Source organism: Amblyomma americanum, chromosome 7, assembly GCF_052857255.1.
Source record: "Amblyomma americanum isolate KBUSLIRL-KWMA chromosome 7, ASM5285725v1, whole genome shotgun sequence".
NCBI classification, from domain to species: domain Eukaryota; kingdom Metazoa; phylum Arthropoda; class Arachnida; order Ixodida; family Ixodidae; genus Amblyomma; species Amblyomma americanum.
This window is the reverse complement of record NC_135503.1, coordinates 166,857,975-166,873,769: the sequence shown is the minus strand read 5'-3', so window position 1 is coordinate 166,873,769 and position 15,795 is coordinate 166,857,975. Positions and strand designations below refer to the sequence as shown.

The 15,795-nt window shown below is 44.2% G+C and overlaps 1 protein-coding gene across 5 annotated transcripts in view; it reads right to left on the bottom strand.

The window, feature by feature from the left end:
• Positions 1-1,280: 1,280 nt before the first annotated feature.
• LOC144096761 (uncharacterized) overlaps positions 1,281-15,795 on the bottom strand; it is a 35,455-nt gene continuing 20,940 nt past the window's right edge. Inside the window, exons 1-3 of one of the 5 annotated variants that reach the window (XM_077629636.1) lie at positions 9,848-10,114; positions 4,267-4,767; positions 1,968-3,814 (exon numbers count right to left, since the gene is read on the bottom strand). In XM_077629636.1, coding sequence (XP_077485762.1) covers positions 3,639-3,814; positions 4,267-4,288 — 198 coding nt within the window. In that variant the 5' untranslated portion in view covers positions 4,289-4,767; positions 9,848-10,114 and the 3' untranslated portion in view covers positions 1,968-3,638. The other 4 variants (XR_013306847.1, XR_013306845.1, XM_077629635.1 and 1 more) reach the window with 4 other exon arrangements.

The following is a 15,795-nucleotide window of genomic DNA, read 5'->3' as shown; positions in this document are numbered from 1 at the left end:
TCGTCAGCGCCACCGGTGCTGGTGCTCCGCGCCCGGCTTCCGGCCGCAGGAAGAACAACCCTGCGGAGGTACCTGGCCCCGGCGCCTTTCCGGCGACGGACCGCGGAACCTCACACCGGAGCCACTCCTCGACTCTCGGCCTCACAGCTCCATACTCATCAGTGACTGCTCTCCTATATTAAGTAAACCATTTTTGTTACATCTACGGACGTGCACGGTCTGGGACGACTTTTCTGGATCCTCCGGGGCCCCACCTCGGAGGACGCTCGAACCTGCTGGGGGCCTTTTCCCCTCACAGTGCGACAGCTTCATTCGGGATCCGTCAACATGGCTTCCCGCAGTCACTGTTGATGTCGGTCGCAGTATACACACGGACTTTCTGCTTCTTCACCCATCGTTCATCTGAAGAATGAGTGCTTAGTACCCTCTATTATAGTTTTCAAATTTCTTCTCCCACTGTAGCCTTTGCTAGACACCAAAGAAATGATCCCAACCGGCCATCCTCCTTAGTTCGTATCTCAGTTCAGTCATGGCTGCGAAGCACTTAGCTACAACGAAGCATTGTACATTACAAAGCAGCATAAAAAACTCACGTATAGGGAAAAAACTAATCTCTCCTTGATGTGCCATGCCCATTTTTTTTTGGAGGACCATCAGGCTTTTCTTAGAATATGCAAAGACAATCCATGGATGTTAACTTTTTTTATTTCAGCTCTGCTGTCAGGCACTCACTATAAACCCCAGCAAGACAACTGGACAGGAACTTGAAAGCAAGTCCAATTCGCACCTACTGCACAGCACCGCCATAACCAAATATGACATCACCAACTTTACTTTCACCACAGAAGGTGTGCCCCAGCTGCCAGGAAAAAAAAAATTAGCAGGTAAGGAAACACCGGAAAATTGTGAAAAAATAGGGAGGTGAGACAAAGCAAAGGGCAGGAAAAGGCTACAGCTAATTGGGAAGCAGGGTTCGAAGTGGTCTGTTGCCTCTGCCAAGGTGCCTTGAAGGTCTTAGCACTCGGGAGTCTGCTTGGCCACCAGGATGCCCCTCTTTTTCCCAGCTGCAGCCAAACAGTGTATGTCAAGACATGGGTGGACCATGCCCTCATGTTGTGGTCTAGCATTGCAATTAATATCACAACCAAAAGGTCAGTAACCACCTTGAAAGACTTGCAAAGGTGTTTACTGTACTGAACTCTCACCTCGATGTAGACAAAAAAAGGGGGTGTTGCTGTATTAAAACCAGTGCGCCTCGCAGCAAGCGCCTCTGTTGGCTTTGTGGTCACCGAGAAGGAAAGTGACGGTGGAGTCAGATTCACCATAAGTCTGCAGTAAAGCTCTGCCTGCATTCATGACCGCCATACAGAATTGTCTGTCAAGGAAGGAGTCCATTTTTTTTGTGACTTGAAGACTCTAACCACCAGACAAAATTATGAGCTCAATTTGGACGCATCTAGCTTTCTTGATATAAACTGTTATAAAGCTCAACTCATTCACTGTTGCAGTTTATCACTGGAGTATTACAGCACCCAGTGGGCCATAAAGTTGTATCCTACTGCATTATATCAGTGTTTCTATTTGGGAGTCTATGCAAACTCTTTAAAAAGAGTACTTGCTGTGCCCATCGAAGGGCATTTAAAGGGCACATTTATTCCAGAAAACTGCAGGCAGAGATCTTTTGGCCCATCCAGAAGGCACACTTGTTCCTTGCCATAGCTGAAAATTACTTGAATTAGTCTGAATTACTTTTTCCCTGCACAACCGGTTCCAACTGAAGACTTCAGGGATGAAGGCTGTGCTTGAACATTTTATTCCTTTCAACAGATGACCACCTGGCTGCAACGTTTCTCTTTGGGAATTTTAATTGGAGAAATGTGTGTCAGTGCTTAGTTGTTGGTCATGTCCATGCAGTCTCACCACGGGTCTTGCATCGCAGTTCAAGTTTCCATGCTTGTACCTATAAGAGAAAAATAAAGGGAATGAACTACTGAAACAATCTGTCTTGCTTTATCTCAGTTCTTTGTGCACTTTTGTTTACTGCACTAAATGTAAAATAAAACAGTACCATGTGTATACAATGAAAAAAATAAGTCCGAGCCCACTAGGTGTTCCAATTAGTATCAGTCGGACACAAATGACAATTTAAATTCCCAACTTCCAGTTGCGCTTCTGCAAGACAAAGGGGGAGCCAATTCGTAGCGAGTCGACGCCGAGCTTCCCACCTCCATCTACTCTGTGCTGTACTAAGGTTTTCATTATTTCGCGGCCCTAATACGAATGTTTTACGTAACGCGGATGACTAGTAACAACCTGCACAAAGCAAGTACTTAGCTCTTGGAAACCACGCGACCTATGGTCGTATGAGCATCTTATGTATTCATGATTGAAGCTGCCTGCCATATATTTAAAACCGATGTCGCAACGCAAGCTTGCATGATCGGTGACCGATGCACACGTCGAAACTATGCTTTGAAACTTCAAACATCGAATTTCTATTCAAACAGGGCGCCGTTGCACTCCACATTTTCCAGCAGCAGGTGGCGACACTAACCAAAATGAGAACTGCCTGCTTCGCTTATTGAAACAATACAGTTGTAAAAGTATAAGTGTTATCATTATATGTTCGGAGAAGTAACGCATTTTTCTCATCAAAAAACAAGTTTAGGTGGTGCCGCGTTCACTTTTGAATCTCGTTTTCGTGGCGCCGCCGCGCTGTGCTCAAGTACGTATGCCTAACACTTGCATTTAAGTGTGTGATGTTAAATACTGCATAAACGTCGCTGCGCTTGTAACATGCTTTCCCTAGTAATTATGCATGCAACCAGACCGCAAAACAAGAAAAAGAAAGGCAATGTTCGGTGCCGATCACCGTTGCAACGTTGCCGAACCAAGACGGAGACGATGCCTTATTTTGGTAAGTCCGCTGCCAACTTTCATGACATCGGAAAATACTGTTGGACGGGCGCAGGAAACGACCTATCTTTACTAATTACGGTTAGGTAACGTTAAATGTGAACACACGGTGGCATGGATAGAACCTGGGCCTAGTGCGCTAAGAGCGTGTTCAGCCAGCGAACCGCTTTGTTAAGAGAGCAAAGTGTTTGTTGTAGCCACCGCTGGTAAGGCCGAGTTGAAGGGAACCGCCAGCTAGGTTACCACCTTATCGATGTATTTTTTATGGCTGGCATCAGCTGGAACCATATCTCCTCCTGTAAGTATACTCTTCAGCATCATTTACTGTTTTAAGCATGGCGAACCTATGGTAGTAGCTTACCGACTGAAATAATAAAGGTATTTTGCTTGAAGGCGTGTTGGTCTGTCCTTATATTTTTCATGGACCGAAAACATTGACAGGAAAAAAAATATTCGACTTTGGTTTCCTAATCAAGAGAAAGTTCTAGCGGAGCTACATGCACTGCAGCATTCTGAATGGCACTGGATGAACTGATCGTCAATCTCTGGCAGAGTGCTTGAATTGTGCTGTACAGCAAAGGAAACAATATTATGGTGCGTTAGCTGCTGTTAGATACAAGAAACTTAAGTGACTTATCATTAAGGTTTTTGATATCAGGTTGCACTTGGACCAAGCGATTGTCTGTGGTGGTGGTAAAAACATTAGTTTCGTCAAAATTCATTCAAAGGTGCACTTTCGTAGATCGAGTGGGGTCTGCATTGCGCTTTTCTTCTTTCCCTGCTTCACTGCTGGTCGCGTGATGTGGCCAGGCGCCCTTGGCCCTCGGCGACTCCAAAGCTCGGCTCACAGCCCGGAATTGGGTCTTCAGGTCAGAGCTGAGCACTGCAACCCAATTGTCTGTGAAAAAAAAAATTGTCTTGCATCTTAATAGGCTGTAAACAAGTCTGCGCTTGATATCCAAAATTTTTAGATAAATGCACTCGACCTGATGGAAAAAGCGCCAAGTTTTCTCCCTTTCTTTCTCCTATCCAAAAACAGGCAACTTCAAAATGAGCCTTATTAACGTTATTGTTGCAGCGTTGACAGGACGGGCAATAGCGGACTTGACGATGAAGTTATAAATGCCACGCCAGTAGTACTGGAGATGGATTCAAGCATGTGTCTTGAATACTCCTATGTGAAAACAGGTGCAGATATGGGATATGGAGATGTCGGAGAATGACGAGAAGCCATTTCCGTCCATCCGTTATCACGAATTGCAAAATGTGAAGCTTGGCATCGAAGGGCGCGGTACGCTGGAGCCGTAGATGGATCGCAGAGATAGTCTTGAAGAGAGACAATCCACTGACCTTTACGTTGCTCAGAAGGCATGTTGCAGGTGGTGAGCGAAGGCCCAGCAGATTCTAGGGCGGAGAGGCTGGCAATCGCGGCCGGTAGCGGGGAGCAGGACAGGGCATCAGCGTCCTGATTTTGTGGCCCAACCGATAAATGACACGTCTGTTATATATTCTTGTAGACTGAGAGCCCATCGAGCCAGGCGACCGGAGGAATCTTTTAACGGAGAAAACCTACATAAGGCACGGTGGTCGGAGACCACGTCAAAAGGACGGCCAGAGAGATAAGGTAGAAACTTTCCAAGGGCCCAATGTCCAAGCACTCTCTTTCTGTAACGGAGTAGTTGGATTTGGCTTCCATGAGGGTGCAGCTGGCATAAGCAACCACATATTCCTTGAATCCAGACTTGCGCTGAGCAAGCACAGCACAAAGTCCGATACCACTGTCGTCCGTGTGTACTTCAGTTGGGGCTTGTAGGTCGAAGTGGCGCAAGATTGGTGGTGTCGCAAGGAGACCTGCGCAAGGTGTTGTAGGCGTCGTCAAATGCAGACGACCAACTTGAAAAATCCACATTGCTGCCGACAAGCTTTGTTGACGGGCAACAATGGCGACAAAGTTGCAAATAAAACGTTGAAAATAGGAACAAAGACCTAGGAAGCTGCACAGTTCCTTAATGAAAGTAGGCTTTGGAAACACAATCACAGCATGAAGTTTGGATGGATGGATGGATGGATGGATGTATAAGGCTGAACCCTTTAAATCGGGGCGGTGGCTCAAGCCACCTAGCCATGACTTATGAAATTTTACTCTTGTTTTGATTTTAGCCACCAATCGGATAACCTTCGCTTGGTTACTTCTACCCGCTTAAAATATACTTTCCCTTCACTGTCCTTAAACCCCAATGCCTTGGATAAATCAGCCCCGCTGCTTTCCACTGTAGGGTGAAGCCCTTTACAGAAAAGTATCAAGTGTTTAGCCATTTCTTGCTCCTCCCCGCACGCAACGCACATGTCTATCGCGTGGTACCTGACTCTATTGGTGAATTCCAATCGCAGGCCCGGAGCGGTCTGCACGCTCGGTGACAGAGCGCCTGAATCCGGCGCAGAGCGCGCGACCTGAAATTGCGATTGGAGTACACTTGCTCTGGCCAGAGCATGTAGGGCGCCGCTATCGCCGCTGAAAAAGAACGTCACGCAAACTTCCGGTCGGATCCGCCGATTTCGGCGGAGCAGTCCTGACTGCTCCACAGAGCAATCTCGGCTCGGCAACCGCTCCCTGTCTACGATTGGAAGACGCGATCCGTACCTCAGATCTGCGTTTGGAATACAGTTGCTCCTAAAAGAGCAGAAAACTTTGCTCCTGAAGTGCTCCAACTCTGCGATTGGAAGTCACCATATATGTCTTAGTCCGCAAAACTCCCGTCCTGGCCTCAAACATCAGTACATCATCAGTACATCTTTATTTCCAGAAGACAACTGGATGGTCTCTTGGGCTAAAAGCTACACAAAAGCTTGACGAGGCCCAAGAGACCATTAGAAGGCAGCAGCGTAAAGAATAGAAACATAATAGATGAATAGTACATAGGTAGACAGTAATAGGGAAATAATAAAACAGTTACTGTGACAGGTAATAATGATGTCAATCACATAAAGCTACCAGTAATAAACTGAAACCAAAATAAAACAACTGAAAAGCACATACGCGGAAACAACAAACAAAAATTAATGGATCACAACTGCACAAAACAGGAATGTAATTGTTTTTTGTTCAAGCCCACTGTGTGTCTATATTTGTTTAGTATTGTAGGGAGGTTATGGGTAAGTGACTGATATTTATAAAGTGTACGAAAATGAGGAACTGCCCACGCATCAACATTTCTTGTTTGCACGCTAATATTTCGTCGCTCTAAGGATGCCAAGGACTTTAGAAGGTTAGTAACTTCAGGGGAGGAAAAGTAGATTGACTGTAATAGGCAAAATACATACAACTTGTCTACACTTATGATATTGAATGATTCAAATGCACCCTTTGTAGTTTCCATGGGCTCAATATTTGCTATGTAACGGATGATTTTTTTCTGTAAAACCAGGAGTTTATTTAAATTGGTTTTTGTGGTTGTGCCCCAAACTAGACTGCAGTATCTTAAATGAGAGTTAAACAAAGCATGATATACCTGAAGTTTTATCTTGGGTGGAAGTACAGTACGACAGCGCGATATAACTCCTGTAATCGAGGAAAGTTTTTTACGAAGGTGATCAATGTGAGCATCCCAGGTTAGATGTGAGGAAAAATGTACACCTAATATTTTATGGTTGTCAACGATTTCAATTTCTTGGTGCTCATAGGTTATAGTGTGATTTATTTCAACTAATTTGTTTTTAGCGCGGCACATAATAGCTTTAGTTTTAGTGCAATTGATTTGAAGTCTGTTTAACTTGGACCATGTGGATAGCTTAGCTAAAAATTCATTACATTGCATGATTAAACCATCAGCATTTGGGCCAGAAATAGGAATAGTACTATCATCAGCATATATCACTAGTTTTACTGTATTATCAATATTCACCAAGTCATTAACGTATGTATTGAACAACAGCGGACCTAACACACTTCCCTGGGGTACGCCACTCTTTATCGGAAAAAGGGATGAGCTGCAGTTTTTGACAAACACTCTCTGAAACCTGTTGCTGAGGTAGCATTTCAGCAAAGCTAGACACGTGCCGCGGATCCCGTAAGCTTGTATTTTGGATAGAAGAATGTTATGATCCAGACAGTCAAAAGCCTTGCTGAAATCTATAAAAACAGCCAACGAGAAAAAATTACTTTCTATGTTTCGTAAAATATTTTCTTTTAATGTTAGTAAAGCAGTTTCCGTCGATCTGTCCTTCCTAAAACCGAACTGTGCATTTGTTGTTATTATGTTTTCTTTGTTAAAGAAGTTAGTTATACGAGCAAAAATGATTTTTTCTAGTGCCTTAGAAAATACAGGGAGGACTGAAATTGGGCGATAGTTTGTTGCCAAGTTTGGGTCGCCGCCCTTGAAGATTACAGAAACCCTGGCACATTTCATTTTTTCAGGAAAGACGCCAGAATCCAGTATTAAATTAAATATGTAAGCAAGTACGGATGTAAGTAAGGTCAATACATACTTTATCGGCATGATTTGAATGTTTTCAATATCAAGCGCCTTACTGTTTCGGAGCAACATGAAAGTGTTATAAATCTCCTGCTCATCAGTAGGCTGAAGGTATATTGTTTTCATTGTACTAGTGGAGATTCCAGTTGTATCTGGAGGATAGTCACAAGGATTTGCAATACTCACAAAATGATTGTTAAGGTAATCCGCAAGCGCTTTACCGCTCAATTCACCACCTTCATGTGTTAAAACATCCGGAAGGGAACTTTTACTTTTACGACCCAAAACAGTGTTTATTGCTTTCCATGCAGCATCCGGGCGTTGTCGAGCGCAGTCTGCAAATAACTGCTCATAGTATAAAGATTTGGCTCTCCGAAGCTCAGCGTTTAGCTTATTCCGCAATATTTTAAACTCCTTTAGAGTTTCTTTTGAACGTGCACGCAAGAAAGAATGAAAGTGACGATTTTTATTTTTGATCATTTGTAAGTGTTCTCGAGTGACCCATGGTTTCTTAATCTTTTTTTGTTGGCACGATAGTTTGCAAAGGGAAATGTTTAGCATAGATGCACACAAAACGATTTATGAATTCGTTATACGCGTCATTCGCATCCACATTTTTTAGCACGGCAGACCAATCTTGGTTCATGATTTCATTCTTGAACGAGATTAGCTTTCCTTCGGTAATGCGCTGAACAAAAAATGTTTCCCTTTTCACATTCCTGTCCAGTGAATCAATGCGATATGTTAAGAAAGTAGGACAGTGATCACTAACGTCGCAGGCAACTGTGCCTGCATTGTAAATTTCAGTGTCAAGATTCGTAACAATGAGATCTAGCATGGATGATGTAGAACATGTAATTCGAGTTGGTGTTTTAATCACATTTATGAAACCAGATGAAACCAGTTTTGTGCTAAAGTCACGAACACAGTTATTTTCCTCTAACATGTTTATGTTAAAATCACCACCACTGATGAGCCTAAGGTTGTTTTTACAAATAAATTCCAAGAAGTCTTCATAAAATTCTAAGAAGCGTGCAACATTCCCAGTTGGTGGACGATACAAGACAGAAATTATTTCTTGTTTATTTTTCAGCGTTAAGATTTCATAATCCACAGTGGTCTTACTGAATTCCGGCAAAATTTCACACTTCTTGTGCTTTGCAACTAGAATTGCGACGCCACCACCCCTGCTGTTTTTACGATTAAGAAAGAAGTTATTGTAACCATCTAGTTCCAACATTTTGCTGCTGTTTGTATACCAAGTTTCCGACAGCATTAGGACAGAAAATTGAGAGCAAAATTGCTGTAATAAAAGGACAATGTCAGTTTCTTTACGGTTCACTGAACGTGCATTGATATGCATAAATGATTGGCATGATAAATAATCAAACTTCACATCAGATGGCAGAGTAAGCTCCTGATAATCCATCTTTCAATGCTTGAAAACACGAAGCAGATAGCCAGATGAGCACGATGTCGGCAATCACACGTTATCGGCATCACGAGCTGTGTTGCCCGCTTGAGTAGAAAAAATCTTGTCGACAACGTCCTCACCTGTCACATGCACAGTGGGCGTGTTATCTGCCTGCTTGGCAAAGATTTTCCCGTTGTAGGACCACACCGATTTCCAGTTACACTCATATTTTTTTTTTTTTCACAGCCATTGCAAGTAGTTTCTTCAATGCGGGACAGAGGTGCTCATTAACATATATTGCATCTGATTTGTCTAGGCCGATGTCTTTGCTTGTAAGCCGTGTTTTTTTCGCCTTCGTCAGGACAATGTCTCGCTTCCTGCGGGATTTGAATTGGACGAGGATGCGCGATTTCCCAGCAGTTCACGTCGGCACGCGATGGCAGACTTCAATGTCAGCTTCTTCTATCGGTTCTGAGATGGTGTTGCCAATTTTAGAGAGAATGTCACTCAGGGATTCGCCTTCAGTCTCTGCTATTCCTTGTATTTCAATGTTACACTTACTTGAATATTGTTCAGCCAGAGTAAGCCTGCTTTCTGCATTTTGCAATTTACTTTCGAGAGATGCGCATCTGGCACACAGCGCCTCATTATCAGTTGATAGTTGCACGTTTTTGGAAACCTCATCATCCAGTTGTTTTTTGATGTCCTCTATTGTCCCATGCGCGAACTCAAGGCTCTCGGTCAAGCTTTTTTGCTCGATTTTTAGCTCACGAATTTCGTTTCGCAAATCTCTTTCCATAGCCTCTCGAAAGGCCTTCAGTTCAAGTTTTACTTCGTCTTTAAGTTTAACTAATTCAGCCCTCATTTCTTCCTTCAGCTTATTTAACTCTTTAGACATTTGAAAGCAAGCAGCCTTTCGGGTGCAACAAGATAATAACGCACTGCAGCTTGAGACAACACACAAGCACAAGTCCAAAATCAGGCAGCAGCGACGACACACAATACAGAAGATAAGTCAAGGAATCGATACGGCGATAACACTAACCTGTGACAAGAGCGTACAACTGTTAACACAGTGCGCACGAGGCACGTCGCTGCTGCCAAGTGAGGCTAGCTGCGCTGATGTGGCTCCTTTTGTAGCTCCTGGCACTGGCGTAGGGCAGCGCAGTTGTTCTGCGCAGCTGACGGTCACGCCTCCTGGTACAACTTGCGGAAAATCCGGCGTAACAATCTGAAGTCCGGCGTGGAGAGCTGGCTTGGTCCGGTGCGGGCGCTGAGTGCAGCCAAGCGGTTTGTGCCTGTGACAAGAGCGTACAACTGTTAACACAGTGTGCACGGGGCACGTCGCTGCTGCCAAGTGAGGCTAGCTGCGCTGATGTGGCTCCTTTTGTAGCTCCTGGCACTGGCGTAGGGCAGCGCAGTAGTTCTGCGCAGCTGACGGTCACGCCTCCTGGTACAACTTGCGGAAAATCTGGCGTAACAATCTGAAGTCCGGCGTGGAGAGCTGGCTTGGTCCGGTGCGGGCGCTGAGTGCAGCCAAGCGGTTTGTGCCTGTGACAAGAGCGTACAACTGTTAACACAGTGCGCACGGGGCACGTCGCTGCTGCCAAGAGGTTCCCCTACAATTACCATAGATATTTTCTTTGGCAATTTCCTGCTTCAAAAACCTGTATGTTTCCAGTGCCGATTTCGTCAGTATGCCTGTTTTCCACAGAGCTCTCTCTGTTTCTTTAACCTTTTTCTTAACCAATAATTGCTGATTTGCCCCCCTACTGCTGTCCAGATATTTGCTTGTCAATTTTCTAGTTCGCTTTCTCCATTTCGTGTCAACATTCTTTATATACAGGTATCTGAAAACTTTCCTAGACCACTGATTTTCCCCCATTTTTCTCAATCGCTCCTCAAATGTTTTCTTACTGCTAGCTTCTCTGCTCTCGAATGACGCTCATCCCATATCGCCCTGTACCCCTGATTTGGTGTATTGTCATGTGCTCCCAAAGCTAGCCTCCCTACGCCGCGTTGTTTGATTTCTAACCTTGCTTGAACATCTGGTCCCATGCACACGACCGCATTGCCGAAAGTCAGGCTAGGGACCATCACCCCTTTCCAGATCCCTCTTACCACTTCATACCTATTGTAATTCCACAGTGGCCCATTTTTCATGACATGACAGCTGCATTCCTACTAGCTTTATCCATTACATATTTTTCATGCTCTGTCAGATACTCAGCGCCATTATTTATCCACACCCCGAGATACTTGTACTGATCTACTACTTCTAGCGTGAACTCCTGTATTCTATGCTTGCCGCCCTCATCAATAAATATCATGATTGCAGATTTTTCCTTACTAAACTTGAAACCTAATCTATCTCCTTCTGTACCACATATGTCTAACAACTTCTGCAGGTCTTCCTTGTTGTCAGCCATTATCACTATATCGTCCGCGTATATTAGTCCCGGTAATGTCTGTTTAATCAATTCCCCTTGCTTGAAAAAAGATAGGTTGAAGCCTAGTCCGCTCCCCTCTAGCTTGGTCTCCAACCCTTGCAGGTACAACATGAACAACAAAGGGGACAGAGGACATCCTTGTCTAAGCCCCCGCTATATCTCTATAGGCCCTGATACCTTTTTTTCCCATTTTATGAGCACTCTGCTACCTTTATATATCTTTTAAAAGATTAATTACTTCATCTTCCACATCCAATGTGCCCAGTATGTCCCACAGATACTCTTGAATAACGTTGTCGTAGGCTCCCTTAATATTCAGAAATGCTAGCCATAGGGGCCTGTGTTCCTTTTCAGCAATCTCTATACATTGCGTCAATGAAAACAGATTGTCCTCCAACCTCCTTTGTTTCCGGAACTCATTTTGTAGTTCCCCTAACACCCCCTCGTTCTCCACCCAAGCCTGCAATCTGTCCTTTATAATCTTCATCACCACCCTGTAGACCATAGATGTCACTGTTATGGGAGGGTAGTTACTTACGTGAGCTTTGTCCCCCTTTCCCTTATGCATATTCTACTTAATCGCATTCATTGGGGACTTTCTCATCCACTATCATTTTATTCACTACCTGTATTAACGTTTGCTTGGACTTTGGTCCTAGCTTCTTTATCAACATAATCGGGATACCATATGCTCCTGTTGATGTGCCACTAGGAACCTTCTTCTCTGCCCTTTCCCACTCTCCTTGCTCAAGTGAAGCTATTGCTGTAACCAGTCTATCCTCCTTCGATAAATTATGTACCACGTGCTTTGCTGAAAATTTTTCCGTCATCCTTGTTCCTATGTGTTTTATTGCTTCATCCCCTTCTAGTCGAATACCCTCATCAGTAACAATAAACCTTTGTTCTAGCCTAGTCTTATTACTCATTGCATTTAGATGTTTCCAGAATTTTTGGGCTGCTTTTCTATCCTTTTTATTTACTTTTGACATCCATTGGGCACCCTTTCTTCTAATTTTCTCATTAATCAAATAGGATGCGTCCCTTCTACACTTTATGAAGGTATCCCATTTTCTTTCTACTTCGGATTTTGGTTCCACCCTCTTCTTGGAATATCTGTGTTCCCTGGACGCTTCCTGGCGCTTTTCTATTGCTCTCTTGACCTCCTCATCCCACCAACTCTTGGGTTTGTATCTTTTCCCTTTTAGCTTTACTCGCATCTTAGCTAGCTCTAGCTCCAGTAATCGAGTTAATTTGGTATAAGTCCATTCTGTTTCACTATCCTCAAAAATTACTTTCTCGATTTGTTTGGCTGCTGCTTCCAATTGCTTTTTTGAGTAAAAATTCCCCCCTGATTGTTCATCTCGCTTCAGTACTACATTGCTTTTTCTTCTGAAGCTCAACTTGATACGCTTGTGGTCACTACCTAGACTTCTGGAACCATCTTCATCTATGTTCATTGCCCCTAATCTATTATACATCCTCTGTGACATTAGTGCATAATCTATCGTCGAGTGCAGACTCCCCGCCTCCCATGTTATGAGCCCTTCACACTTCTCGGTGCTGTTGCAGACAACTAAATCATGCCTGTCACACATGTCCTGCAGCATGCTTCCTGTTGAATCCGTGTACCCATCCAGGTCTTCTATGTGTGCATTCATGTCGCCTAATATAATTATCTCGCCCTGTCCTCCTAGCTCATCAATGTCACTTGCAATACATTCTAACATTTTCCTGTTTTCCTCTTTGGCATTAGCCCCTGTCCACAGGTACACAAAGCCAAGGAGTGTTTGCTTCCCTGCCACTGTTTCTTTTAGCCACAAATGTTCCTTGCATCCCAGTCTAACCCTTTGAAAATTGATACTTTTATGAATGAATGCCCCAATTCCACCTCCCTTTCTGCTGCCCTCTGTTCTACTGCAATATTCCCATGCGCAGTCTGGGTTACAGGGTGGTTGCTCCATGTCTCTAAGATGTGTTTCCACTAAACCATATGCCATTAATTCCTCCTGCCTTAACTGCTCTTCTATTTCCTCCCATTTCAGTCTATTCCTGCCACCTTCCATGTTAATGAAACCTATATCTGAATTAACTTGGCCCTGGCGCTTGCGTCTCTTTCTTCCCCTATGGTTCCATTGTCCTTTTGATCTTAATTCTTCCTTCTCTACACTGGTTCCTTCAGAGCTCTGGGTCCCCCAAAAAAAGCTGTTGCCTGGCGACCTATCCACTACCCACCTTCTTGCCAGTGGCACCACTGGATGGATGGATGGATGGATGGATGGATGGATGGATGGATGGATGGATGGATGGACGGACGGATGGACGGATGGATGGATGGATGGATGGATGGATGGGTGGATGGATGGATGGATGGATGGGTGGGTGGGTGGGTGGGTGGATGGATGGATGGGTGGGTGGGTGGGTGGATGGATGGATGGATGGGTGGATGGATGGATGGATGGATGGATGGATGGATGGATGGATGGATGGATGGGTGGGTGGGTGGGTGGGTGGGTGGGTGGATGGATGGATGGATGGATGGATACGGCTGAACCCTTTACATCGGGTGGTGGCTCAAGCCACCTAGCCATGTCTTGTGAAATTTTACTCCTGTCTTGCTTTTAGCCACCAATCAGATAACCTTCGCTTGGTTACTTCTAACCTCTTGAAATCCACTTTTCCTTCACTATCCCTAAACCCCAATGCCTTGGGTAAGTCAGCCCCGCTGCCTTCCACTGTAGGGTGAAGCCCTTTACAGGAGAGTATCAAGTGTTCAGCCGTTTCCTCCTCCTCTCCGCACGCAATGCACAAAGCGTCTATCTCCTGTTACCTGACTCTATACGTCTTAGTCCGCAAAACTCCAGTCCTGGCCTCAAACAACAAAGAACTTCCCCTACAATTATCATAGATATTTTCTTTGACAATTTCCTGTTTAAAGGTCAGGTATGTTCCCAGTGCCGATTTCGTCAGCATCCCTGTTTTCCACAAAGCTCTCTCTGTTTCTTTAACCTTTTTCTTACCCGATAATTGCTGATTTGCCTCCTTACTGCTGTAGAGATATTTGCTTGTCAATTTCCTAGTTCGCTTTCTCCACTTCGTGTCAACATTCTTTATATACAGGTATCTGAAAACTTTCCTAGCCCACCGCTTTTCCTCCATCTTTCTCAATCGTTCCTCAAATGCTGTCTTACTGCTAGCCTCTCTGCTCTCGAAAGACGCCCATCCCATATCACCCTGTACCCCCTGATTTGGTGTATTGCCATGTGCTCCCAAAGCTAACCTCCCTACTCCCCGTTGCCTAATTTCCAGCCTTGCTTGAACATCTGGCCTCATACACAGGACCGCATTACCGAAGGTCAGGCTAGGAACCATCACCCCTTTCCAGATCCCTCTTACCACCTCATACCTATTGTAATTCCACAGTGCCCTATTTTTCATGACAGCTGCATTCCTACTAGCTTTATTCATTACATATTTTTCATGCTCTGTCAGATACTCAACACTGTTATTTATCCACACCCCAAGATACTTGTACTCATTCACTACTTTTAGCACGAACTCCTGTATTCTATGCTCGCCACCCTCTTCATTAAATATCATGACTGCAGATTTTTCCTTACTATACTTGAAGCCTAATCTATCTCTCTTTGTACTGCATATGTCTAACAACTTCTGCAGGTCTTCCTTGTTGTCAGCCATTATCACTATATCGTCCGCGTATATTAGTCCCGGTAATGTCTGTTTAATCAATTCCCCTTGCTTGAAAAACGATCGGTTGAAGCCTAGTCCGCTCCCCTCTAGCTTGGTCTCCAACCCTTGCAGGTACAACATGAACAACAAAGGGGCAGAGGACATCCTTGTCTAAGCCCCCGCTGTATCTCTACAGGCCCTGATACATTTTTTTCCCATTTTATGACCACTCTGTTACCTCTATATATATCTTTTAAAAGATTAATTACTCCATTTTCCACATACAATGTGCCCAGTATGTCCCACAAATGCTCCTGAGTAACGTTGTCATAGGCTCCCTCAATATTCAGAAATGCTAGCCATAGGGGCCTGTGTTCCTTTTCAGCAATCTCTATACATTGCGTCAATGAAAACAGATTGTCCTCCAACCTCCTTTGTTTCCGGACCTCATTTTCTAGTTCCCCTAACACCCCCTCGTTCTCCACCCAAGCCTGCAATCTGTCCTTTATAATCTTCATCACCACCCTGTAGACCATAGATGTCACTGTTATGGGACGGTAGTTACTTACGTGAGCTTTGTCCCCCTTTCCCTTATGCAAATTCTACTTAATCGCATTCATTGGGGACTTTCTCATCCACTATCATTTTATTCACTACCTGTATTAATGTTTGCTTGGATTTTGGTCCTAACTTCTTTATCAACATAATCGGGATACCATCTGCTCCTGTCGATGTGCCACTAGGAACCTTCTTCCCTGCCCTTTCCCACTCTCCTTGCTCAAGTGAAGCTATGGCTGTAACCGGTCTATCCTCCTTTGATAAATTATGTACCACGTGCTTTGCTGAAAATTTTTCA